The sequence below is a fragment of the Rhinoraja longicauda genome, chromosome 4 (genome assembly GCF_053455715.1).
Source record: "Rhinoraja longicauda isolate Sanriku21f chromosome 4, sRhiLon1.1, whole genome shotgun sequence".
Taxonomy (NCBI): Eukaryota; Metazoa; Chordata; class Chondrichthyes; order Rajiformes; family Arhynchobatidae; genus Rhinoraja; species Rhinoraja longicauda.
The window spans coordinates 65,303,408-65,330,782 of record NC_135956.1 but is presented as its reverse complement, the minus strand read 5'-3'; the positions used below and the strand labels follow the sequence as shown (position 1 = coordinate 65,330,782).

The following is a 27,375-nucleotide window of genomic DNA, read 5'->3' as shown; positions in this document are numbered from 1 at the left end:
GCATTTATATTTTTCAATTAAAATACCATTCTATTTTGTTTAAAATCACAACTAAGGATTACGTTTTATGGATGACACAGTGAAGCAACAGTCAATGCTGCTGCTACTCTGCACTGGTGACCTGGCTTCAACCCTGATTTCAGTTACTGTCTGTTTTGGAGTTTTCAATGTTCTTTCCATAACTGTGTGGATTTCCCCCTGGGGTTCTCCAATGTCCCAAAGACATAGTAGTATCATATCATATCATATCATATATATACAGCCGGAAACAGGCCTTTTCGGCCCTCCAAGTCCGTGCCGCCCAGCGATCCCCGTACATTAACACTATCATACACCCACTAGGGACAATTTTTACATTTACCCAGCCAATTAACCTACATACCTGTACGTCTTTGGAGTGTGGGAGGAAACCGAAGATCTCGGAGAAAACCCACGCAGGTCACAGGGAGAACGTACAAACTCCTTACAGTGCAGCACCCGTAGTCAGGATCGAACCTGAGTCTCCGGCGCTGCATTCGCTGTAAAGCAGCAACTCTACCGCTGCGCTACCGTGCCGCCCGAGATTAATAAGCTACTGTAAAATAGCTCTAGCAGATTGTGGGTGTTAGGACAATGAGGGGAAGTTGATGGTAATGTGCGAGAGAGAATAGGTAACAGGCAAACGTTGGGTGAATTGGACTGATTGGAATATCCTGAGAGCTGCCATAGAGGGGAGTTCCAGGATTTAGATACAGTGAGGAGGTAATAATAATGATTTATTTCTAAAGGAGGATGGAGAGTGGCTTGGATAGGAGCTTGCTCTGGTGGTGTTTTCATGTGCCTGCTGCCATTATGTTCTTAAAATGATCTTCAATTCAGTAAAAAGATTGGATAATGCTTAACATCCTCTTTAAAAACATTAATATGCATCAAAATGTATGTACAGTATTATTTGCATCACAATCTCTGAATTGATAATGTAAACACTCATGGAATGAAAATTACCAACAGGACAGTGTGGTGCCTGCTAAATTACTGCTGGGTCAATTGCTGGATTCTTCCAACATGTGAAGAAAGGGAGAGCACAATCTAATAAGTAGCAGATTATCCGTACTGAACAAGTGGAAGGTTGATGATTATACTGACTGTTCAGAAGGGAATCAGGTCAGGGTAAACCAGTTAATTGGTAGATCTTGATCTACCATTACCATGGTAATGGTGATATTCTCAAAAACCTTACAGTTCATCTAGGGTTAAAAAGAAGACAGAAATTCAAATCAAATGCACAGCAGACAGAGAATCCTTTTGCATCTTTAGGATCATAAAAGGGAGAGTTTTCATTCCACAATAATACTGGCTGGTCATGCAAATTGACCACTCATAATACAGATAAGTCACTAATAATTCCAATAGTTCTGATAGCACTCATTCATGGTACATGTTTACTGCAACAGAAACACTCATTTGTGGTTCAATATAAGCCTTGTAATGAAGATAGCCTGGAATCTTGGCTTCTGTACGCCTGCAATCCAGAAACAAATTAATGGATCTGGCATTTAAATATAAATTCCCATAAAGGTTCAATGATTTGCTCTCCTCATTTTGTTGGGCAACAGTGATGAAGTCAATTCCCATAATTGCAAAGTAAGATCTGTGGGTGGACATTTAAATTTTAAATGTAAGGCTATGAAAGAAAAACATTGACAGCAGTGACAGTGAATTATTGTTACTACCACTTCACACTGTGTTTGATATATTGGTACTTCATCAAGAACAAATGAGCCAATAAGAGATGCTGTGATGAAGCAAACCATTCTCAGTTCCAGCCAGCAAATGTATTGCATGCAGTCAGATATCCCAGACAGAATTAGTTTTTGCAGCACTGCAACAATTACTCAGCTGGTGTGCATAAGGGAAAGGGAATAATGTTCAGAGGATCAGTGCTGTCGTGTGAGAGCTTGATCTTCACCAAAGCCCATACTAAATTAACACTTGGCCACATTATTCTTGCAGTATAAACAGATCAAGTGGTAACCTTCAATTTCATAGCAGGATGTTGGTGATTTGAGTAAGCACACATTTTATTATTGCCCATCCAAAGAGGGTGAGAAAAAGCAGTCTTCCGGAATCAGTGTTGAGGCAAGGGCAAAAATGTGTTTATACAAGTGAGCATCTTGCTAAATCATTTCAGAGTGCAATTCAGAGGAATGTGGGGGCCAGACATAATCTTGGTAGATTAGAGAAAGAGTTGGCAATAATAAAGCATTAGAGAAAACGCTGGCAGTTTTCATAGTTACTTTAATGGATGCCAACTGCAATAGAACAGATTTTGTTCAAGCAGATTTATTCAAGACTATTTCACAACCTGCCACCAGGAAATCTAAACTCAAGATCTCTAGGTTGCTTCTCTAAGAACCACAGGTTACAAACACTGCACATTGTCATCAGTGATCTTATAATTTATTAGTTACTAAGGGTTGAATTGTTGTGGATCCAGATAATTCATGAAGATAATAATTTTAACATCTGTGTTATTAATCAACCTAATCCTCAGGGTTTCAAGTGAGGTTTCAAGGGAATAAATTCCGATAATGTGAAGGAGACCTAGATCGGTACTATAGTTGTATAAGAAGATAACTGCAGATGCTGGTACAAATCGAAGGTATTTATTCACAAAATGCTGGAGTAACTCAGCAGGTCAGGCAGCATCTCAGGAGAGAAGGAATGGGTGACGTTTCGGGTCGAGACCCTTCTTCAGACTGATGTCAGGGGGCGGGACAAAGGAAGGATATAGGTGAAGACAGGAAGATAGAGGGAGATCTGGGAAGGAGGAGGAGACGGGAGGGACAGTTGCTATAGTTGCTGTACAATAGTTGCTGGAAATGCCAGCATCTTTTAGCTAATTTGAGTATGTGGGTATGGACAGGGACTTTTACAGTATTTATGCGCCGCTCTAAACGTTCATGTGATCATTTGTGTATTCACATATATACATAAGCAAGGAAACGCCTGGGAATTAGTGACCAGTGAGCATAATGCCAGTGGAAGGCAAGTAACTATAGAGTATATTAAGGGTTAAAATAAATATGCTTTTGGATAGAGAGGGGCTGATTAGGGAGACTCAGCATGCTTTGTATATGGGAGATTGTGTCTCACAAATCTGACTGAGATTTTTTGAAGAAGTAACTAAAAAGGTTGATGAGGGAAAAGCCATAGACGTTTTCTATATGGTCGTCAGCAGGGCATTTGGTAAGGTTACGCATGGTAGGCAGCTCTAGAAGATTAGATCGCATGGGATCCAGGGGGACCTAGCCGGCTGGACAGAGAATTGGTTTCTTGGAAGGAAGCAGAATGGGTCATGGTGGTGCAGCAGTAGAGTTGCTGCCTTACAGCGCCAGAGACCCAGGTTCGATCCTGACCGTGAGTCTTGTCTGTATGGAGTTTGTACCATCTCCTTGTGAGCATTTGGGTGTTCTCTGGGTGCTCCAGTTTCTTTCTACATTCCAAAGACATGCAGGTTTGTAGGTTAATTGGCTTCTGTAAATTGGCCCCAGTGTGTTGGATAGAACTAATGTATGGGTGTTTATTGGTTAAGCTGGTCGTTACACTGTTTATATGTTGTATTTCTAAACTAAACTACACAGAGGGTGGAGTGGAAGGTTGTTTTTCACAGCTGTGACTATGTGTGCCTCATTAATCAGTGCTAAGCCCTTCGCTGTTTGTGGTTTTTACCAAAGATTTGGATAACAATATACAAGGTATAATTATCAAGTTTGCAGATGACATGAAAGTGGGTGGTATAGTAGATACTGATAAAAGTTATCAAAAATTGCAGCAGGATCTTGATCAGTTGGGCAGGTGGGCTAAGGAATGGTTAATGGAGTTTAATACCGATAAGTGCAAATTATGAATTTAGGGAAGTCAAACTAAGGCAGGACCTTCACAGTGAACGTTAGGGCTCTGGGGAGTGTTGTAGAGCAGAGGGATCTAGGATTGCAGGTACATAGTTCCTTGGAAATGGTGTCACATGTAGATTGGGTGGTCAAGAAGGTTTTTGGCACATTGGCCTTCATCAGACAGAGTATAAAGTACAGAAGTTGGGAGGTTATGTTACAGTTGTACAAGACCTGAAATCACCTTTGGAGTATTGCGTTCAATTTTTGGTCACCCTGTATAAGAAAGATGGTGTTAAGCTGGAAAGATGCAGAGAGATTTATGAGGATGTTGTCAGAATCTGAGGACCTAAATTATAGGGAGAGGATGAAATGTGCAGACTTTATTCCTTGGAGCGTTGGAAGATGAGGGGTAATCCTACAGACATGTAAAAGATTATGAAGTGACTAGATAGGGTAAGTGCACAGAGTCTTTTACCCAGATTAGGGGAATCAAGAACCAGAGGACATAGGTTTAAGATAAGGGAGAAAGATTTAATAGGAACCTGAGGGGAAACTATTTTTTACACATTGAATGGCAGATATATGAAATGAGCTGTCAGAGGTAGTTGAAGCAGGTAATATCACAATGTTTGGACAGGTATGTGGATAAGATAGGTTTAGAATGATATAGGCCAAATGCAGACAGGTGGGATGAGTGTAGATGGGCCATGTTGGTCAGCATGGGCAAGTTGAGCCGAAGGGCCTGTTTCCATGCTGTATAACACTATGACTCTGTGACTATGTCTATGTGTGTGGGCTGGTGAAAATGCTGTAGGGTATTCGTATTTTTCTGTGTGCTTTAAAAGGGGGTTCATTTTCCATTGGAAATCCCATTTCATTCTCCATCTTCACTATAGAATAAGGAAATAATGGAAAATATTTTGCAGGGTGCAAAAAAAATGCAAAATATGAAAGAAAATGAGAATTGTTTGTGTGTTGTATTTTGTATTGCACAGCATTATCAAGTAAAAATAAAGTATGAATGTCAGCATTGCTCATCATTGAATGAAGAGGGGTTTGCAAAATAAATCACAATGGATGGCTTTTCTGTAGAGGAGAATAAATCATTAATCTAGACGTTACCTGGTCTGAATATGGAAATTGTTTGTAGTTCCAGTGTGTTCATAATCATGAATAGCAGCTGCAAATATCATGGCAAAGATTTCCAGTTCTGTCATCCAGTGCTGCAAAACAGATTAGATGGAAAATTGATTCAAATTAATTTAGTCAGAGGTTTCCCTGCAGATTAAAAGTGACACAATAAATCATGACACTCTACTGTTACTTTCCTACTGCAGCACTAAGAGAAACAACATCTTTACAAAAGAGAGGGATATATTTATACAGTAATTCAAAAGTATTAGCATATAGGCAATGCAATTTTCAGACTGTGTACAATACTTATTTCTAATCATTGATTCAGTGTTGAAGTGTGTGTATTCTATCAGTGCATGCAGAGTTTCAGGTCATCAAATGTCATAGAGCGATACAGAACTGAAACTGGCCTTCGGCCCAGTAGGTTCCTGCTGCCAACACTACCTACTAGGGGTAATTTATAGTGGCAAACTAACATAACAGCCTACATATCAATGGCAGGTGGAAGAAAACTGGATCATTCTGAAGGAAACCCTTGTGGTAACAGGGAGAAAGTGCAAACAGCACACAGACAACACCAGAGATCAGAAATGAACCCAGGTCACTGGAACTGTGAGGCAGTAGCACTATAGGCTGTGTACCTGTACGTAGTCATTTTCTGATTCACTGTGTGTGAAGAATCTTTTTCTGCTTGAAGCCTGAGCGTGAAAAGCATAATAACCAGTTCAGGAATAGCTTCTTCCCAGCAACCATCATGTTCTTGAACGCTACACAATACTAACCTCAACTTTGAACTCATATGGACAGTGCCTTTGATTGCACTGACTTTGGGATCTTTTCACTAGTATTACAGTTATTAATATATTCTTTTTAAAAATTATTATTTTTATCTGTGTGTATTGCACTTATGGGTCTGTCAACCTGCTGCAAGTAAGAATTTAATTGGTTCATCATTGGGACATCGGACAATTAAACACTCATGACTTGAGACTTACTGTCTCCGTTAAGTAGTGCCAATGCATACTTCAGCTCACCAATTAAAACCTGCTTTGGTATGAATGACTGCAACACTGACCGGTCTTAAATGCATAAGGAATTTTGTGTGCCTGATGCCTAAGCATCTATGACATTTTGCTTGATGACACGACAGTCTTATGCATGTCATAAGCACAAATGGCCCAGACCTAATTTCGTGAAGTATGCTATCCTGAATGTTATTGAGCTTTCGATTATACAGTCCACAAAAACTGCACAACACCAAATTTCAACTCACAGTTTTAAAAATATACTGCATCTGTGTAAGTAAATGGTGGCAAGTTTGCTCTTACATCAGCATGTGTGCACATTGTAAATGGTGCAGGTAAGGGAGCAGGTAAATAGGGGCACCAGTGAATTAGAAGGGCTCACAGGGAACTGGGGCCCTGCTAAGTTGAAGGGAGTGCAGGAACCAGAGCTCTGATGAATGGGAAGGGAATGTGAGAAGTGGAGCCCTGATGTGCAGGAAGGGAGCTTATGACCAGATGCATAATCATCCAGAATTAGTTAGTGGATTATCAGAGTTGTACTTCAATATATGTGTAACATTTCAAAGGCTGCATTACTTAGAAATATAAATCATATTCAGCCAATGTCAGTCCATTGTTTCTCCAAAGCCCATATGCCATTTCAGACTGTGTACTATTTTGGATACTATACATGTTTTCAACAGTGCGCAGTATCGATGTACTCACTGTGATAGAATTTGTGTCACATGTGTCTGTCTGTTGTTACTGCTCCAGGCTTTCTACAAGATATGGAAGCTAAAAGCTTTCCAATGTGACTGGAGTGTGTGTAATCATGTCATGTGGCTGTGTGTTACATGTCTGAGAGTGAGGTGGAAAATATGAATGTAAGAGAAAGAGTCCGAATAAAATAGAGATTGTTGTTTAGTGTGCAAGAGAGGGATACAATTTGGAGAAGTGTGGGAGGGAGTGCAACAGTTTGGAAATGGGATTTGTTTACTGTATGTGTCCAGATAGCTTAGCTCATTAAACTTAAAACAGAATGCTTCTATGTTTTGGACACTTCACATTAATCTCATATGGCATCCCTTGCTTCATAATGAATCTCATTGGCTTCACTTCGGCTTGACTCCTCAATAACACCCTGTGGCTAAACAATGGTGCAATAAACAATGCGCTCGGTGCGCCCGACTCACTGCTGTCAGAATACGAAGACATGAACAGCAATTTCAGGTGTACCCTACGTCAGACCAGACTGGCCGTAGTTTATTCAAGCATCACAATTGTAGTCCTCATTTTCCAGCATGATCCGTCATTTTCCAGCATGATTGTTTTGCTGCAGTGTTCATGATTCCACAAAGTTAGCAACATTAAAGGAGCAGGGATTAGGAATCTAAATGTAATTCATGTGATTTTGATAATAGTTAGAAAATAGGATTTTACTGTCAGCTTTTTACACCTATGAATGTGTTGAAATCCATCTTAGCTTGTTGGAAGTCAAAATTTGCATATTGTCAATTTTAACAGTAATGTATTCATTATACTGTACTATATCTGGGATGACAGAGTGTGACAGAAGATGTTCGCTGAAAACTCTATTTAAAGACAAACAGAATTTCAGTCTATGGAGGTGTGAGGGGTTATGAGGAAAGGAAAAGAGGCCAAAATCAGTTCAGCCGTGATCTTATTGCATACAGAGCAGGCTTGAGGAGCTGCATGGTCTGCTCTGCTTCATAAAAGTTGAGAAATAACAGTAGTAATAAGCCCTTTGGACTCTCATGCCTGCTGTGCCATTCAAAAAGATCATTCCTGCATTAATCCCAAATCCCCTTAATTGCACCTTTCTATTTTTTTGACAAAAGCAAATAACAGTTTTTCTACTTTGTATTCCATCTCCCACATCCTTCCCCATTTGTCTATGAGCTCCTGAACCCCTTGTGCATCCTCCTCACAATCCACATTGCTTTGCATCAACACACTTTGATATATCTCACCTGATCATTCTTGCTAAATCATTAATGTAGATTGTGAACAGCACCAATCCCTGTGCAATGTCCTGTCAAAGACTCTCATCCTAGCAAAGACCTATTTGGTCCTACTTTTACCTTTGTTTATTCACAGCATGGCATCTTACCATCCCTGCTTCTCTTATGTGCCAATATACAGAAGCTCCCCGACTTACATAAGGGTAACGTCACACAGACCCTTGCATAAGTCAGATGTTAGGCAAGTCAGAAACAAAACTGCTTCTGCGCACGCATAAATTTATGATTCAATGTGGAGACCACGTGGGAGCTCCGATGTGGAAACCACAGAGGAGACCACGGGTGAGCTCCAACGCAGGGACCACGTGGGAGCTCTGATGCGGTGACCACAGTGGAGCTCTGACGTGGAGACTATCTTGGAGCTCTGATGCAAAGACCGCATGAGAGCTTCGACGTGAGTGTCAGCGGCCTTAAAGAATTGCTTACGTAAATGCAAGTTTATGAAAGTCGCTATTACGTATGTTAGGGTGTGCGTGCAGTTGGGGTTCACGACAAGCTTATAGTGTTGAAAATACCTAAAGAAATTCAGCACCAAAATACGAATATACACAACACATATCCATGAAAGCTCCTCCATACACAGGAACAGATGCGTATAACCACAAAAAAACTACACACAAGGGCTTGAGTTCAAAACCATGCACAAAGGATGTCATGTGCACGCGGTCATTTAGAATGTTCGCTGGTCGACACGGGCTTGATGGGCCGAAAGGCCTGTTTCTGCACTGTATCTCTAAACTGAATAGATATGGTGCATTGAGTTTTTTTACCCAGAGTAGGGAAATCAAAAAATAAGATGACAGATGTTTAAAGTGAGAGGGGCAGGTGTAATACCAACTTGTGGGACAACATTTTCCACTCAGAGGGTGGTGGGTATATGGAATGACTGTCAGAGGAGGTAGTTGAAGCAGATACCATAAAAGCGTTTAAAAGTCACTTAGACAGGTACGTGGATCGGAAAGGTTTAGAGGGATATGGGCCAAACGTGGATAAATTACTAGCTTAGATGGGGTATCTTGGTCAGCATGTATGAGTTGAGCAGTTTTGCCTGTTTCCGTGCTGTATGACTATGATTCTGACTCTATAATCATGACCAACTGGGCTTTGGGCCTACTGCAGGAAGGTAGGATTAGGCTGGGTATGGCTTTAACTCCGGACAATAACACTGAGCTGAATACTCTCCTGCATCATAATTTTTTTTAATGATATAGCGCTCGAAAATGAGATGTAGGTGAAAATTTGGAGGTTAAGTGCACAATCTCACCTCTCTGTCTATGAGGATTGTGGTGATTATGGCAGTACATTTGTGTCATGTTCGTCTACAATAAAATTCCTGTTGGCATCCCATGACTGAGGAAAGCCCAAAAGATTAAATACAGGAATAGATATTCCTGTATTTAAAAAAAAAATGTATTATTATTATATCCATTTAACAGACAAACATTGATGCATAAATGTGTAACTGACATACAGGTCATTCAAGCAACAATGTGGCACAACAGCAGTTTATTGAATTACAATCAAACCATTGGTTAGCTCACTGGGAATTTCAACCACTTTTTATGGTAAACATAAAAGACAGAAAATTCTTCAGTTCCTTTGGTTTTAGTGCATTAGTTGCACAGAAGCAATTTATAGAGGATTACACTCAGTACTTACCACAACACCAGTTCTCAGCAGAAGAGAATGGACAGTTTGTGTAACATCTGCTGCGTGCAGTAGATTGTGATAAGGATTTTTGTACTTTGTATATCCAACTTCCAGAGCTTCAATTAATGACACAAGGGAGGAAATAGGGATCTGTAAGGAAATAAAAGATCAAATGAACAAAGATCTATTCATCTGAATTATTCATCCTGCATAAACAGAAAATAAAATTTATCAATATAGAAAGCTGAAATCCACACTGTTTTACTGGCGTCCAGGGTTCAGATTAATATAAAGCTGGGGCAATCTCCCATATTTTCTATCAAATCTCAGTTGAGTGAAACATGAAAAAAATTCCAAAAAAAAAGAGAAAAAAAAAATTTAAGCAAACATGAACATCTTTGAACAAAATTACTTTATTCTGCTCACGTTTTGAATTGTCTATATACTAAAACTCTCGTTTGTTTGTAAGTTTGTTCCTGAACTACCGCCAAAACGGTACCCGATAGAGCGACAATATTACGCCCACCTTACTCACTGTCGTCCCTTTGGTGCTAATGGAAGAAGTTTCATTGTTAAAGTTATTCACATTTTAAAGTTTAAATCTATCTATTAGGGAGGGGGGGAGGAGGGAGGGAGGGAGGGAGGGAGGGAGGGAGGGAGGGAGGGAGGGAGGGAGGGAGGGAGGGAGGGAGGGAGGGAGGGAGGGAGGGAGGGAGGGAGGGAGGGAGGGAGGGAGGGAGGGAGGGAGGGAGGGAGGGAGTAGATACGGGGGGTTAAGGGGCATGGTGGGGGAGGGAAGGGGGAGGGGGAGAGAGGGAGGGGGGCGGAAAGGGGATAGGGGCGGAAGGGGAGAGGGGGGAGCCAGGGGGGTGGGGGAAGGGGGAGGAAGGGAGGGGAGGAGGTGGGTGGGAGAGGGGAGGGGGAGCGGGAAGGGGAAGGGGGAGGGCGGAGGGGGGAGGGGGAGGAGGGGAGGGGAGGTGGGAGGGGAGGTGGGAGGGGAGGGGGAGGGGGGGAGGAGGAGGGGAGGTGGAGGGGCAGGGGGGAGAGGGGAGTGGGGGAGGAGAGAGTGTTGCACCAATGCAGGAGAGGTTTGGGCCCAATGGGTCCACTTGGTCTAGTAGTTAAATAAACTTCATGAAGAAATTTGCGATGTCTTGTGGTAATTATGACATTGATTCACAAATTCAAAAGCTATAAGCTTTATTTCCATCGTGGCAAATTCTGAAAATGAATTTGAGAAATCTGTGTATTAAAGTAGATCAATGATGCCACAAAAAAAATTAGAGTCATTAATCTACACTTCAACCAGCTTTACATACAGAATTTATGCTGCTTTCAACAGAATACCATAAATTACTCCAATCCCATTTACACTGCCAGAAACTGAAAACAATTAACGGGTGCAAAGTCAAGCGTCGAGAGTCAAGAAAGGGTCATGAGTGCTTTATTGTCATATGTCCCAAAATGGAACAATAAAATTCTTACTTGCAGCAACACAATATGAGGTATCACAAAAAGCTGGAGTAACTCAGCGAGTCAGGCAGCATCTTTGCAGCAACACAATAGATACGCATACATAGTGCTCCGTACACATCATAATAAACAACTAAAAAAGTTTTATTGCTTATTTGGAGGTTGTAGTGTTTTAGCATTTAATAGCCTGGTGCTTTTAGTGAAGAACCTGTGCCTGAACATGGACGTTACAGTTTTCAGGCTCCTATATCTTCTTCCTGATGGTAGGAGTGAAATGAGAGTCAGGGTGGTGTGAGTCTCTGATGATGGTGAATGCCATTTTGAGGCTGTAATTCCTGTAGATCCCTTCAATGGTGGGTCGGTCAGTACCCGCAATGGACTGGGCAGTGTTCACCAATTTTTGCAATCTTCTTCGTTCTTGGATGTTTGAGTTCCGAACCAGGCTGTGATGCAACCAGTCAATATGTTCCCCACTATACACCTGTAGAAGTTTAAGTGAGTGTTTGTTGACATACCAAATCTCCTCAATCTTCTAAGGAAATAGAGACATTGATGGGCTTTCTTTATGATTGCATCAATGTGCTGGGTCCAGGACAGATCTTCAGAGATATGCATGCCCAGGAATTTGAAAATTTGGACACTCTCCATCACTGTTCCATTGATGAAGACAAGTTTGTGGATCCTCGACCTTCCTCTTCCAAAATCAACAAAGAGGTCATTTATAATTAAAAAAATTTAAAACATGCTGGAACTCTGAAACAGAAACAGAAATACCAGAAATACTCAGCAGGCTGGACAACATCTATGGAAAGAGAAATAGATTTACCATTTCAGGCCATTGTAAGAATTGATGAAAGGTCTTGAACCTTAAACATTAACTCTGTGTCTCTTTCAACAGATGCCGTCTAATCTACTGTCCGTTTTCATCATTTTCAAGAGATAAAGAATGCAGAATGCTGCTCGTATAAATCAGAAGTTTAAGCACACAGGTGATTTGGTCATATCTGTAAAATCTTTACCTGTAAAAGTTCCCCATTTCAAATAATATTTACATAAGTGGCTGCCTACTCGACAGAACACAGTATAAATTGATGCAAAATGTATGGGCAGGGTAGATGGAAGAAGATAGAAGGGAATATGTAACCTACATCATTTGTGGATTAGTTAGTTAGTTTTGTTTATTGTCACGTGTACAGTGAAAAGTTTTCTGCATCTGGGGTAGGAAAGGGATGGGGAGTATGTCTTCACTGGATGGGTACAGTTTCAGTGGGTTGTTTCAGTGGGTTGTCAAACAAAGGAAATATTTGCAAATTTATTTATAACCTGATATGAGTAATGAGATGGAAAAGTCGTAACGCAGCTTAAAAATTCGCATTCCAAGATCAATGCTAAAATCTGACATTGTGACATTTTTAAAAAACATACATAAATAATTCCTAGAGTCAGTTAATCCGTTTGCTACTGAAGATGTTTAGAAATGAAATTCTCTTTTTCTAAGATTTGATTATCCCTCAGGCCTGAAAGATAAGAATCATTCACCAGAGAGAAAAATATAGATAGGACAGCCAGGACTCTGATAGAAAGACTGAAAAATGCATCAACTGTATTCGGAAAATACCCTTATAAATGCAGAATAAATAAAAATCAAAATACAGGCTCACAGTACCAGCATTACGAAAAAGTCATTTTCAGTCATCTATATTTGTATGCATTGAATACAGCATATTAAAAAGAGAGCCCTTGAGTAAAACAATGGAAGGGAACATTTGTTTTGAGTACAGATTACTTTATTTGCAAAACAGAACACTCATGGTTCCATAAATCTGATGAGATCTTGAATATTTGATGGCAATATTAAACATGTTAAAAGATGCTCCATCATTTATTATTAACTTGCTCGGTCCATACGTTGACTGATTGATAAGTTGACTGCAGTGGTGAGGATCAGATTCGCATTAATTAATTTAGTATAGGTCTCCCAGTACAGATTCATTATATTTCTTATCAATGCACTCCCACTTGCAGGATTGCTAAAATTAAGAGAAAATCTTTTAGTATTATCCTATACTTAATAAGTAGTACCCTGCAATAATAGTGAGATTTCCTTGGAAATTCCAAGGAATGCTTGTCATTAAAATTTCCATAAAACCAATGGGTCCATTGGTCTTAATGGAAACTGAAAATGCTGATGGTCCACGATTGAATAATGCATGCACCATTTAATAAATGGACTCATTTTATAAACACCTGCACCAATATGATTTTCAATTTAGGTTCCAGGGGGCAACAGCCAAAACATATTCTGAGTGATGATGGGGTAAAACGTGATCATTTAGGTTCCACCATAAATCCTCAAACGCATGACATCACTAATGACATAATCTTGTAGTATTACATGTAAACGCTTTTTAGCTGCTTATCGCCATGTGTTTGCCACACCTTACAAATATCCATCTCAGAGAACATTACACTTATGGGCATTGCTCTTTACGATATCATTTCACAGACAATGTCAAGATCTGGAACACTTTTGGGTAATCAAATCTATTTTCTATGGGTTCCTCCAGCACTTAAATGTCACCAACATCGATTCCAGTAGCCCAAAAGTTAAATTTGCATTCATAGAGTCAGCATCATACAGCATGGAAGCAGGCCCTTCAGCCCATCAGGTCTGTACAAATAATTAATCCTCACTTTATTCTTCTATTTCCCAGTTTACAGAAGCCAATTAACCTTGAGAGGTGGGAGGAAGCCAGAATAGCCAGGGGAAGGCTATGTGGTCACAGGGAGAACATGCAAACTTTGAGGCCAGGCCACATTTGCTATGAGGCTGTGGTTTAACTAGATGTGTCTTGTGCCATATTTTTGGGGCATAGCTGAATAGGGACAGTGTCAAACAAGGTAAGATAATTATAAGATGAGGGGATGGTCATTTAAATCTGAGATGTGCAGGAATTATTTCACTTAGACAGTGGTGAATCTCTCGAAGTCTAAATTGTCTACCTTAAAGTGGTGAGGGGAATAGATCACCAGAAATATTTAAAGAGCAGGTAGAATTCACCTTTATTTTCTCAACATTTTATATTACAAAATGTAAACGACATGTGCACATGATTGTACATTCAAATAAACCAAAAAGGCACATACTAACCTTGAAATGACTAATGAGATCATATCTGGTGAAAAGTTCATAAACAACAAATCTAAGTGTGTGGTCCCCACTGGCCTCGTTCAGTGCAAATACATTGAAGGTCCATTTATCTATATTCTGAAAAACAGATGAAAATAGACTTCCATCATGACTCACTTTATCATCGGTATACAGAACCATCTGCAAATCTATTACCTGGTCAACAAAGCCAAAGGAACATGAAACACAAAATCATAGAACCAGACATTTATGACACAGAAGGTAGCCATTCACCTCTTCATACTGAAAATATGCTCCATCTCATTTCACAACTCACAGGTCAGTAGCCTCAAAAGTTAAGAATTGTTTCCTCCACCTTTGTGGAAATGAGCCCTAAACGTTCACTACATACAGACAGAATCATGGAATCATATAATCATACTGCATGGATGCAGGTCCTTCGGCCCAATTTGTCCATGCTGACCAAGTTACCATCCAAACTCTTCCCATTTGTATGTACCTGGTCCATACATAGAAACACAGGAACATAGAAAATAGGTTCAGGAGTAGGCCATTTGGCCTTTCAAGCTAGCACCGCCATTCAATATGATTATGGCTGATCTTCCAGAATCAGTACCCTGTTCTTGCTTTCTCTAAACTCCTCTAAACCTTTCTTATCCATATACTGCTCAAAATGTATTTTCAATGTTGTTATTGAATGTATTTTCAATGTTGTTATTGAATGTGCCTCAACTATATCATCTGTAATTGAGGTAGCCTCTACCTATAACTCAGGCCCACGAGTCCAGTCAACATTGTTGTAAATCATCTCTGCCAAAAGATATAAAAATAATATCAAATAATTTAGTTTAGTTTATTGTCACAAGTACCAAGTACAGTGAAAAGCTTTTGTTGCGTGCTAGCCAGTCAGCAGAAAGACAATACATGATTACAATCGAGCCATTTACAGTGTATAGATACATGGTAAGGGAATAACATTTAGTGCAAGGTGAAGCCAGCAAAGTCCGATCAAGGATAGTCTGAGGGTCACCAAAGAGGTAGATAGTAGTTTAGCACTGCTCTCTGGTTGTGGTAGGATGATTCAGTTGACCTTTTAACAGCTGGGAAGAAACTGTCTCTGTAACTGGCAGGGTGCGGTTTTTCACATAAATGTTTATAGAGTTGAACAGCTGAGTTGTAGAGAAATATAGGCAGGGTCAGATTCAAAGTACCAGCTAAAAGCAATGTACCTGAGTGTCAAACAAGGTCAATTCTGTGGAAGGTACACTCACTACATTTACCAATATGAAGCAAATGGTGAAAGAACAGCTGATGAGGTTACAAATGGTCTTTGTACCAATGTGCAAAGTCCTCCAAAACAAGTCATCAATTTTGAAACAGTTCAGTTCAAATCATATATTTACTGGAGACAGAAATCGTACACTATAATAGACATAAAATAACTCAAAATGTAGGCACATTCTCAAAATTTATTTTTAAGTTCTTAGCTTCATTCAGCTGAAAAGAAAATTAGGCAAACAAGTCTGAATAATGTGAATAACAAGGAACTGCAGGTACAACACCATACTTGCATTTATCATAACTTTCCAGTGTTTAAATTGAATTCATAATAGATGAAAGACCAAGTGATACATGAATACCTGTTATCTGCCCTCTGGTAGATTAATGCCCCAAACTTCAAAAGGACAAAGTCATAAAGTTTGCTTCTTAAGATTAGGTGATTACTATAGAATAAAAAAATAAAGACTTTAAAAAAAGTACCTTCAACACATCAATGACTGAAGATGGGTAGCTTAGTCCAACCATATTTGACGTCCGTCGATACATTCTGTTCAGGAGCAGTTTAGAAAACATAGAATTAGTGTCATTAAAGCAGATTTGCATCAAAAACAATGGTCAGTGAGATAAAATGAACTAATGGCCTTGTCAAGTTGAATTCAGAGGCTGTGTTGTTAGATTCTACTTCCAAACAAAACTGTTTCTCTCTCTCTCTCTATCCTGTGAAACTCATTTATATACATAATTTTGTTTTATATGCTTGAAAACTCAGAAGGTCAGGCAGCATGTGTGGAAAGGGAAGCAAATAACTTTTCAGGTCTGGGACCCCATCAGATTCATTTGAATCTTAAATGCCTTATTAAGATAGTTTCTCATTCTTCTAAATTGCAGTGAGTATAGCCAATCTTGCTCGATTATCCTCATAATTCACCCCTCTCTTATAAGAATTGATACGGCAAATCAACACTGACTCTAAGGCAAGTATTTTGGTTATCAGAGAGCAGAAGTGCCCATAACATTCCAAATGAGGTATCAGCAAAGTCCTGTAACATCTGAGCAAGATGTCCTTATTGTTGCACATCTATCCCTTGCAACAAGAACAACATACCATTTGCCTAATGCACCTATATATTTATGTTCCATGTGTAAAACATGATCATACTATGAACCCTTGGAATATGAAGACTTTTTATTTTTAAACATATTTTAAAAGTATGCTGTTCTTCTATTTATCCCACATTTTCCCAAATAATAATCCGTCTGTCCCATTTCATTCCACTTGCTATATTTCTGTGCACAATTTGTCTCATCACCACTGTTTACTTTTCTACTGAAATTTGTTTCATCAGCAAACATATTGTGCTGTGTCTCCTCATCGGTCATTAATACCCGAGGAATATCCAAGGAGCCAGTATTAATCTTGTGGCACCCCATTAGTAATGATCTGCCAGACTGAGAAAGACAGTCCAAGTAAGAATATGCGTACAGTCGATGTACGTCTGGATCTTTGGGAAGGCAAATCATTAAATAAATGGTTACAACACAAAAGGTAGCTATTCAATCCATCAAAGCTGTACTAGTAGTAGAAAAGACCAATCTCCCAACCTACCTCTTTACTGCACTTGCACTCTTGTTTTTAATCTGCACTTTTTCTCCAGCAGTAACACTATTCTGCCATCTGCTTCCTTTTTTTAACACCACTGTTTGTGCCCATGGTATGGTACGATCCACCCGGATAGCCCTCAAATCAAAGGTTTTTCACTTTATCTCAGGACACATGACAATAATATACCAATGCCAATCTGGCTATTCCCAATGACCAGCCCTCTCTCATAGCCCTGCTAATTCTTTCCTTTCAGATACTTTTCCGGATCCCAAATGAATGTTACAGTTGAATCTGTCTCCAATTCTATCACTGCCAATGTGTTCCAGGCTCCAATAAAATAAATTAATTCACTTTTGGTTCTTCTTCCAATTACCTTCATTCATTCCCCCTCATCCTTGGAGTACTTTGATAAACCTCTTTTGCATCTTCTGCAAAGTCTTTACTGCTTTCCCAAAGTATGGTGCCCACATAACAGGTATAACAGTATAACAGGTATAACAGGTATAACAGGTATAACAGAGCTTTATTTGTCGTTCGGTACCGAAGTACCGAACGAAACTACATAGCAGTCATAGAAAAAAAAAAGAACACAAGACACATAACCCCAACACAAACGTCCATCACAGTGACTCCAAACACCCCCTCACTGTGATGGAGGCAACAAAACTTCCACTCTCTTCCCCACGCCCACGGACAGACAGCTCGTCCCCGACCGACCCGCACAGTCCCCGCACCGGGCGCTGAAACGTCCCGCGGCCGAACTGGGCGATGAAAGGCCCGCGACCAAGCCTTGCGCAGCTAAGTCCCGTGGTCGAGCCGCACCGGGCGATGTCAAGTCCGCAGCCGAGCCGCACCAGCGATGAAAAGCCCCGCAGCCGAGCTGCACCGGGCGATGTTAAGCCCCGCAGCCGAGCTGCACCGGGCGATGTTAAGTCCCGCAGCCGAGCTGCACCGGGCGATGTTAAGCCCCGCAGCCGAGCTGCACCGGGCGATGTTAAGCCCCGCAGCCGAGCTGCACCGGGCGGTGTTAAGCCCCGCAGCCGAGCTGCACCATAGGGTACAATATTCTATTACTGGCAAATCCATTGTGTAATAACAGTTTATCAGGACTCCCTTGCTCAAGCATTCCATGCCTCTGTTTATAAAGCCCAGAATCCAGAATGCTTTTTAAACACTTTCTCAACTTGTTATTGCATTCAACAAGATATGCCCATGGAAAACCCAGACCTCTCTCTTTCAGAATCATGTTTTTTGGTTTATAGACAATAAACAATAGGTGCAGGAATAGGCCATGATTTCCCCTTCGTAAATCCATGCCGACTCGGAACGATCCTGTTACTGCTATCCAAATGCTCTGCAATTTCGTCTTTTATAATTGACTCCAGCATCTTCCCCACCACTGATGTCAGACTAACTGGTCTATAATTTCCTGTTTTCTCTCTCCCTCCTTTCTTAAAAAGTGGAATAACATTAGCTACCCTCCAATCCACAGGAACTGATCCTGAATCTATAGAACATTAGAAAATGATCACCAATGCATCCACAATTTCTAGAGCCACCTCCTTAAGTACCCTGGGATGCAGACCATCAGGCCCTGGGGATTTATCAGCCTTCTGTCCCATCAGTCTACCCAACACCATTTCCTGCCTAATGTGGATTTCCTTCAGTTCCTCCGTCACCCTAGGATCTCTGGCCACTAGAACATCTGGGAGATTGTTTGTATCTTCCTTAGTGAAGACAGATCCAAAGTACCAGTTCAACTCGTCTGTCATTTCCTTGTTCCCTGTAATAAATTCCCTTGCTTCTGTCTTCAAGGGACCCACATTTGCCTTAACTATTTTTTTCCTCTTCACATACCTAAAGGAGGTTTTACTATCCTCCTTTATATTATTGGCCAGCTTACCTTCGTACCTCATCTTTTCTCCCTGTATTGCCTTTTTAGTTATCTTCTGTTGCTCTTTAAAAGAGTCCCAATCCTCTGGCTTCCTCCTCTTCTTTGCTATGTTATACTTATTCTCTTTTATTTTTATGCTGTCCTTGTCAGCCACGGGTGCCTCTTACTCCCCTTAGAAACTTTCCTCCTCTTTGGGATGAATTGATCCTGCATTATTCCCAGGAATACCTGCCATTGCTGTTCCACCGTCTTCCCTGCTAGGGCCTCCTTCCAGTCAAATCTGGCCAGCTCCTGCCTCATGCCTCTGTAATCCCCTTTGCTATACTGTAATACTGACACTTCCGATTTTCCCTTCTCCCTCTCAATTTGTAGATTAAAACTTATCATATTATGATCACTGCCTCCTAATGGCTCTTTTACCTTGAGTTCATTACTCAACACTAAATCCAGAATTGCCTTCTCCCTGGTAGGCTCCAGTACAAGCTGTTCTAAGAATCCATCTCGGAGGCACTCCACAAACTCCCTTTCCTGGGGTCCAGCATTACATTTTCGACATGCCAATTTTAGCTCTTGATTCAACTTGCACCCTATGTCGAGGCTACTGTTTGGGGGCCTGTAGATAACTCCCATTAGGGTCTTTTTACCCTTACAATTTCTCATTTCTATCCATACTGATTCTACATCTCCTGATTCTATGTCACCCCTTGCAAGGGAGTGAATATCATTCCTTACCAACAGAGCGACCCCACCCCCTCTGCCCACCTGTCTGTATTTTCTATACGTTGTGCACCCCTGAATATTCAGTTCCCAGCCGTGGTCCTCTTGTGGCCATGTCTCAGTGATTCCCACCACATCATACTTGCCAAGGTCTAACTGAGCCTCAAGCTCATCCACTTTATTTGTTATACTTCGCGCATTTAAATACAACACTTTAACTTCGGTATTCACCTCCCCTCTCACACCGGTCACCATTGGCCCTGACCTTACTCTCTTATCCCATCTAGAACTTTCCTTCCCATTTATTCTAGAGTCCCTTGCAATTTCTCCTGTATTCGCTTCCCCTTTAACTCCATCTTCATATTCCCAATGTGTCAACCCCTCTCCCCCCACTACTTAGTTTAAACCCACACGTGAAACACTAGCAAACCTGCCTGCCAGAATGTTGGTCCCCCTGCTATTAAGGTGTAACCCGTCCCTTTTGTACAGGTCACCCCTACCCCAGAAGAGATCCCAGTGGTCTAGAAATCTAAATCCCTGCACCAATCCCACAGCCATAGATTCATATCCCTGATCTCTCTGTTCCTGCCCTCACTAGCACGAGGTACAGGAAGCAATCCTGAGATAACCACCCTCGACATCCTACTTCTCAGTCTTCTTCACATTGCAGTACCTCCTTCCTCTTCCTCCCGACGTCGTTCGTGCCCACGTGCATAACTACTTCCGGTTGATCGCTTTCCCTCGTTAGGATGTTCTGAAGCCGGTCCATGATGTCTTGAACCCTGGCACCAGGGAGGCAACAGACCATCCCCAAGTCCCGCCTGCGGCCACAGAATCTACTGTCCGTACCTCGGACAATGGAGTCACCCACTACTATGGCTCTTCCCGACTTCGGTCTCCCCGGTCACGTCTCCTTGCCTGGATTAGACCCACCGACCTGTCCGCCGCTCGGACTGGAAGCGTCTTCTGCCCCGACAGCTCCCAAGAGGGTGTACCTGTTTGCAATAGGCACAGCCACCGGGGTCTCCTGTAGTCCATGTTTACTCCCCTTTGAAACGGTCTCCCATCTTCGCTCGACCTGGACCCTTGGCGTGACAGCCTCACAGTAGGTCCTGTCCAGGAAACTCTCGCATTCCCGGATGGCCCTGAGGTCATCCAGCTGCTTTTCCTACTCCACCACACGTCCATTCAGGGGCTGCACCTGGACACAGTTCTTCTCAATCTTCCTCCCAAATGATAACAAATTGCATTTCCCAGTATTAAATTTCATTTGCCACCTCATCACCTATTCCAGCAGTCTGTCCATATCACTTTTAAGCCTCTCTTTATCCTTCTCACAATTCACTAAGTTTCCAAGATTAGTGCCACTTCAGTTATGTTCTTTGCAACCAAGTTTAAATTATTAACATGCATTAAGAAAAGCAGTAGTCCAGCAAAAACCCCTGGAGAACTTCACTTTATATTTTACTCCAGTCTATTGGTATTGTTTTATTATTGTCACATGTACCGAGATAACTTTGATTTCATGAGTACATCAAGTAATGTTAAAGTGAAAATAAGCAAGTTATACCTGCAGATAAAATGGAGATTAAAAAGTGTAAGAGCTGCAACAAGGTAGAATGGAAATCTATCCCTGGTATATAACAGGTCCTTTCCAGAGTCTAATAACAGTAAGAAAGAAACTGTTCTTGAATCTGTTAGTATGTGCTTTCAAGCTTTTATAACTGCTCAGTGGGTGAGGGGAATAGAGAAAATGACCGAGGTGTGAGTGATCTTTGATTATGTTGGCTGCTTTCCTGTGGCAGTGTGAAGTATAAATGGTCAATGGGAACTGGGGGGAAAGAACATTTAGAGATTGTCCAAAGAACAGTTTCTTACTACCTTGCTGTTTCCAGGGATTGGCCATTTTTTCATCCACTTGCTACAACCATTTTATTCGATGTCCAAATTGATGAAATATTTATTTGAAACCTTGTCCAATGCCTTATGGATATGCATATATACCACATAATTACACATCTTCCTCGTTAAATTTCTCTATTACTTCACCAAGAAACTCAATGAAGATAACTGGGCTCAATCTGCCTTTAACAGATTTGTTTTGGTTTCCTCTCATCCTTCACCAGCATACATTCTCCACACTCCTGTACTTGCTAACTATTGTCTTCTTGTTCAGCAAGTGCTACATTTTAATATTCTCCTTTATGATTCCAAATTTGTCCACAACAACTCCTTCCTTCCCAGTTAAATAGTGATTGATTTAGGGGCAACCATTTATTCGTACTTTGATGCATGGCAACAACGAAAGATAATGTTAGAGGCTAACCTCACAGATTCTCACTGATATGAGGGCCTGTGGAATTCCATATGATGAATGAAAAGAAGAATAAAAGCATTGCTTTTATATAAAGGCTCCCCTGATATCGGTAAAACTGCAATAAATTGGCAAATTTGGGACTTTGGTTGTACGGAACTGGCACATTTTCTGAATTATTGGATGTTATTTCTGTTAAATCCCCCGACATGTTTTTAATTTACTTTTTTTTTAAAAAGATGTTCGTTGTAGTACCTGCCTCAACATACCTCTTCTAGCAGCTCATTCCATACACCTACCACTCTGTGTGAAAAAGTTGCCCCCTCGGGTTCCTATGAAATTATTCCGCTATCACCTTAAACCTATGTCCTCTGGTTCTTGATTCCCTTACTCTGGTAAAAGACTCTCACATTCACACTATCTATTCCTCTCATGATCTTGTACACCTCTATATCTGTTACACCTGTTATCCTCCAGTAGCTAAAGTCCTAGCCTGCCCAACATCTCCCTGTAGCTCAGGCCCTCAAGGCCTGGCAACACCTTCATGAATCTTCTCTGCACTCTTTCCAGTTTAATAACATCTTTCAAAAGTAGGTTGACAAGACTGATCACCATACTCCAAATGCCTCACAAATGTCTTGTACAACTGTAACATAATATCCCAATTTATACACTCAATACCCAAACTGGTAAAGACCAATGCATTGAAAGCCTTCTTGACTACCCTATCTACCTATGACACTACTTTCAAGGAACAATGTACCTGCCCTCACAGATCACTCTGCTTTACAATATATACCAATGCCCTGCCATTCATTGCGAAGATCCTGCCCTGGACTTCCAAAAATGCAACACCTTATACCTATCTGCATTAAACTCCATTAACCATTCCTCAGCCTGCTTGCTCAACTGATCAAGATCCTACTGTAATTTTTGATAACCATCTTCTCTACCTGCAATACCACCCACTTTAGTGACATCTGCAAATTTAGTTATCACGTCTTCTACATTCTCATGCAAGTCATTGATATAATCCACAAGCAGCAATGGGCCCTGCACTGATCTCTGAAACACACCACTAGTCACAGGCCTCATGTCCGCAAAACAACCTTCCACCATCAACCTCTGCTTCTTTCCATGAAGCCAATTCTCTATTCAGTCAGATAGCTCTCCTTGGATACCAAGCGATCTAACCTTCCAGAGCAGCCTACCATGTAGAACCTTATCAATGCCTTGCTGAAGTCCATATAGACAACGTCTATGGCTTTGCCGTAGATATTGGCTGGTAGTTGTCATGAATCTTTTATTTTAGACTTGAGACTTTAGAGATACAACACAGGAACAGGCCCTTCAGCCCATTGAGTCTGTGCCAACCAGTCCTGTACACTAGCACTATCCTACACATCTAAAACAGCATAAACAAGAACACTCAAACTAAAAAAAATATGGAATTGATGGAAGCTTTCCATACCTTTCAACAAATATCCCTGCCTGCACTGCATGGACAATGCTGCGGAATCTTGGCTTCTCTTCCGTTCTCTTCAGCATCATTCCCATCTGTCTTGTAAATGTGGAGGCCAACCAGTCACGGACCTCGGACGGAATAGAGTCAGACTGGATGTCGCTGAGTTCATCTTCTGTATCCAGCAGACGGCTGTGTTTAAAAGAGTCAATGTTGCACACATGTTTTATAAATACACAAGTATAAGCTAATACATGCAAAACCTTTCTCGTTTTAAATGATCTTTTTGGTGTGAATAGTCTTTGAAGCATGAATCTCCATATATATATATATCGACTACATTTCTTAATATTGGTACAACATATGGGAATGCAGGATATCACAGGATATCTCTAGGCTCAGCGTACAGAGTAGTATTGTTACTGTTAATATAGTGGCAGCTCACAGCACTTGAGGTGCATTCTCAGTTCCATCCCACTGGGAGAAACCTCTGCAAATCTGAAGGGCCAGTCACAAGATGTGGAAGCACAGATGATGTAGTGGTGAAAAACCACAGGATATTTATGACACTATCATCTGCAACTGCTAACTACATAAAAACAAAATTTGCACACTGCATAATTTACCCTCTGGCAGAATGTGATATATAAGCCATTGGGGCAGTGGCACACAAAGAAGCCTACAAAACAGATGATCAATATTGCATGCAATTGAAACAAGTACCTGCTAACCGTGAATGATCTGATCAAGCAAGACTGCAAAAATGCAGGCTACTAAGGATGTATTTCAAAGTTATTTTGACAGAAAGCCCTTGAGGAGGAAATCAAATTGTCCAATCTACTTGAATTTGCAACATCATTGTCACTTTTGGTATTCAGAGCAGCTGATGTAGGAAGTCCTCAAGATATTCGTGTGAATTAGATCAGAATTGAAAGTAAACATGGGGCAGAACTTTTCACTCAAAACCATCAACCAAAAATTGATGGCTAACAGCATTGAAACAGGCAATTCTAAAAACAGTGCTTTGATTCTGGTGGCAGCTGTCCTTTCAAACTAAAATATCCTGCTGAGGGAAAACTGTGCACGTGTTTACCCTTCATCAGACGTGCATCAAAACTCATCAGTACATGTCGTGAGTGTTGAACCAATGTAAACATTATCAATGGGAGATTCAAGGGTGGTGACAGGACTGAGAGCTTGAGGTGCAAGGAGAACCTGGATAGGTTGGGACTGTTTTCCTGGAGCGAAGGAGGCTGAGGAGTAACATTATGGAAATTTTCACCCAGAGAGTGTGGATGGATGGGACAAGCTGCCTGAGGAAGATGGAGAGGCAGGTACAAATACAGTGTTTAAAAGATATTTGGACAGATTCATGGGCAAGAAAGGTGTAGTGGAACATGGACCAAATGCAAACAAATGGGACTAGCACAGGAAGGCACCTAGGTCATCAGGAAACCAGTTGGATCGAAGAGTCTGTTTCCATGATTCTATAACATGAGAGTCAAAATTATCATGGTAATACTATATTAATGACTAGATGCAGATCCCCTTATAGCACAGCTGAAATAAAGAACAAATAAGTACTGTATATGGGACCACCTGAGAATGGTTGGCATACATACCGTGTCTCATCGATGTAGACCATCTCAAGCACTGAAGCTGCATATTCCAAACTCTTCTTCAGATCAACAACAGAAGTTTCACCTCGATCCAACTGCTTGATCACACATCGCAACCTAGAAACAAACAAGAACTACTGAAAGTTCCACATGGCTGAGAGTGATAGTGACAGAGATTATAACCTGTAATGTTTATGAATATTAGCATAAAATATCTTAACAACTCAGCAGTTCAGGCAGCATCACTGGCAAGGGAATTTAGGCCACCAATTGAGGGTGATGATATTTAATCAGAATAATTAGAGATTAAACTGGCTATAAGATGTTGGACAAGGGATAAAGAGAGGACATCCGAGGGGGAGGTCTGTGATGTGATTGAAGATGAGAGAGATTATAACAATAGGGATGACAGTGCAAGCTGATAAAACAAAGAAACAATCGTTCAGCCAGAAAGAGGTTTAAATGTGAAATGTAGAAACAAAGAGCTGCAGATGCTGGTTTTCAAAAAGAAAGACACAAAGTGCTGGAGTAACTCAGAGGGTCAGGTGGCATCTCTGGAGAATGTGGATAAGTGACGTTTTGAGTCGGGTCTGAAGAAGGGACCACAATCTGAAATTTTACCTGCCCATATTTTCTAGAGATGCTGTCTGACCTGTTGAGTTACCAGCATGTTGTGTCATTTTTTAAATGTGGAATCATTATCTGAAATTGTATGTGAAGTGATTGCTGGAAATCTGAAATTAAAATGCTGAATAAACTAATTGCCTGAAATTGACCTCAGTGTTGAGGCTGTGTATGTATATATACAGTAAGAATATCTTTATTTGTACACACACACTGAACTTCTTTTTCTCATTTATTATATTGTTTACAAACACTGTGTTTACATATTCCGTTGTGCTGCTGCTTGTAAGAATTTCATTGTTCTATCTGGGACGTACGACAATAAAACACTCTTGACTCGAGTCTGGAATACAATAATGACCAAATCAGAAGATGAGATCCTGACCCCTTGAACAGGTTAAGCTTCATTGGAAAGTTGTAGGAAGTGAAGGACAGAGGTTATGGTGGGAGCGAGGTAGAATTAAATTACTAACAACTGAAAGCTTGGAATCTGACATGAGCACTGAGTAGAAATGTTCTTCACAGGAATCGTTTCATCTGTTTGGTCTCTGCATAACAGAGGAGACAAAAGTGTGTCACATCGGTCTTCTTTGTCTTGACAGGTGTGGTACACATCAACAATGTAATTTTATAAATAATTTCCACAATGCAGTTAGCACAGTGCCAGATTTTGACCCGAAACATTAACCATTCCTTTCCCCTCCACAGATGGTGTTTGATCCGCTGAGATCCAGCACCTGCAGTCTCATGTGTCTACATATCTTTCTATTTCCATGTTGATTCAAAATCGATGTCATTCCAAATTTGTGTCACTCCAGCCTACCTTCCCACCTCCTTGGCTCTCTGTATTTGTGTATCATCTCAGACTGCTTATACTGCCCATATCATTTTATATACGGCATTCATAATGAATATTCAGGGTTATATGTCCTATAGAAAGGACAGGCAGGTGGGCAGAGGAGGTGGGGTAGCTCTGTTGGTGCGGGATGAAATTCAGTCCCTTGCAAGGGGTGACATAGGGACTAACGATGTAGAGTCACTGGGGATAGAGTTGAGGAATTGTAAAGGTCAGAAGACACTAATGGGAGTTATCTACAGACCACCAAACAGTAGTCTGGATATAGGGTGTAAGTTGCAGCAGGAGTTAATACTGGCGTGTAACAAAGGTAATGCCACTGTGGTTATGGGGGATTTCAATATGCAGGTAGACTGGGAAAATCAGGTTGACCCTAAGAAATGGAGTTTGTAGAGTGCCTCTGAGATGGATTCTTCGAGCAGCTTGTACTAGAGCCTACCAGAGAGAAGGCAATTCTGGATTTAGTGTTGTCCAATGAACGAGATTTACTAAGGGAACTCAAGGTAAAGGAGGTAGTGGCCATAATTGGAGGTAGTGACCATAATATGATTAGTTTTAATCTGCAATTTGAGAGGGAGAAGGTTAAATCAGAAGTGTCAGTGTTGCAGTTGAACAAAGGGGACCATGAAGGCATGAGAGAGGAGCTGGCCGAGGTCAAATGGAAAAGGATCCTAGC

The 27,375-nt window shown here is 41.0% G+C and overlaps 1 protein-coding gene across 2 annotated transcripts in view; it reads right to left on the bottom strand.

Annotated features, from left to right (window-relative positions):
• The window catches only part of LOC144592804 (dual specificity calcium/calmodulin-dependent 3',5'-cyclic nucleotide phosphodiesterase 1A-like), a 192,985-nt gene that overhangs the window by 95,380 nt on the left and 70,230 nt on the right, over nucleotides 1–27,375 (bottom strand). For both annotated transcript variants that reach the window (XM_078397892.1, XM_078397891.1), the window contains exons 3-8: nucleotides 25,223–25,336; nucleotides 23,610–23,792; nucleotides 16,091–16,157; nucleotides 14,330–14,446; nucleotides 9,715–9,855; nucleotides 4,998–5,098 (exon numbers count right to left, since the gene is read on the bottom strand). In XM_078397892.1, the coding sequence (XP_078254018.1) occupies nucleotides 4,998–5,098; nucleotides 9,715–9,855; nucleotides 14,330–14,446; nucleotides 16,091–16,157; nucleotides 23,610–23,792; nucleotides 25,223–25,336 (723 nt within the window). The remainder of the gene's footprint in view (nucleotides 1–4,997; nucleotides 5,099–9,714; nucleotides 9,856–14,329; nucleotides 14,447–16,090; nucleotides 16,158–23,609; nucleotides 23,793–25,222; nucleotides 25,337–27,375) is intronic.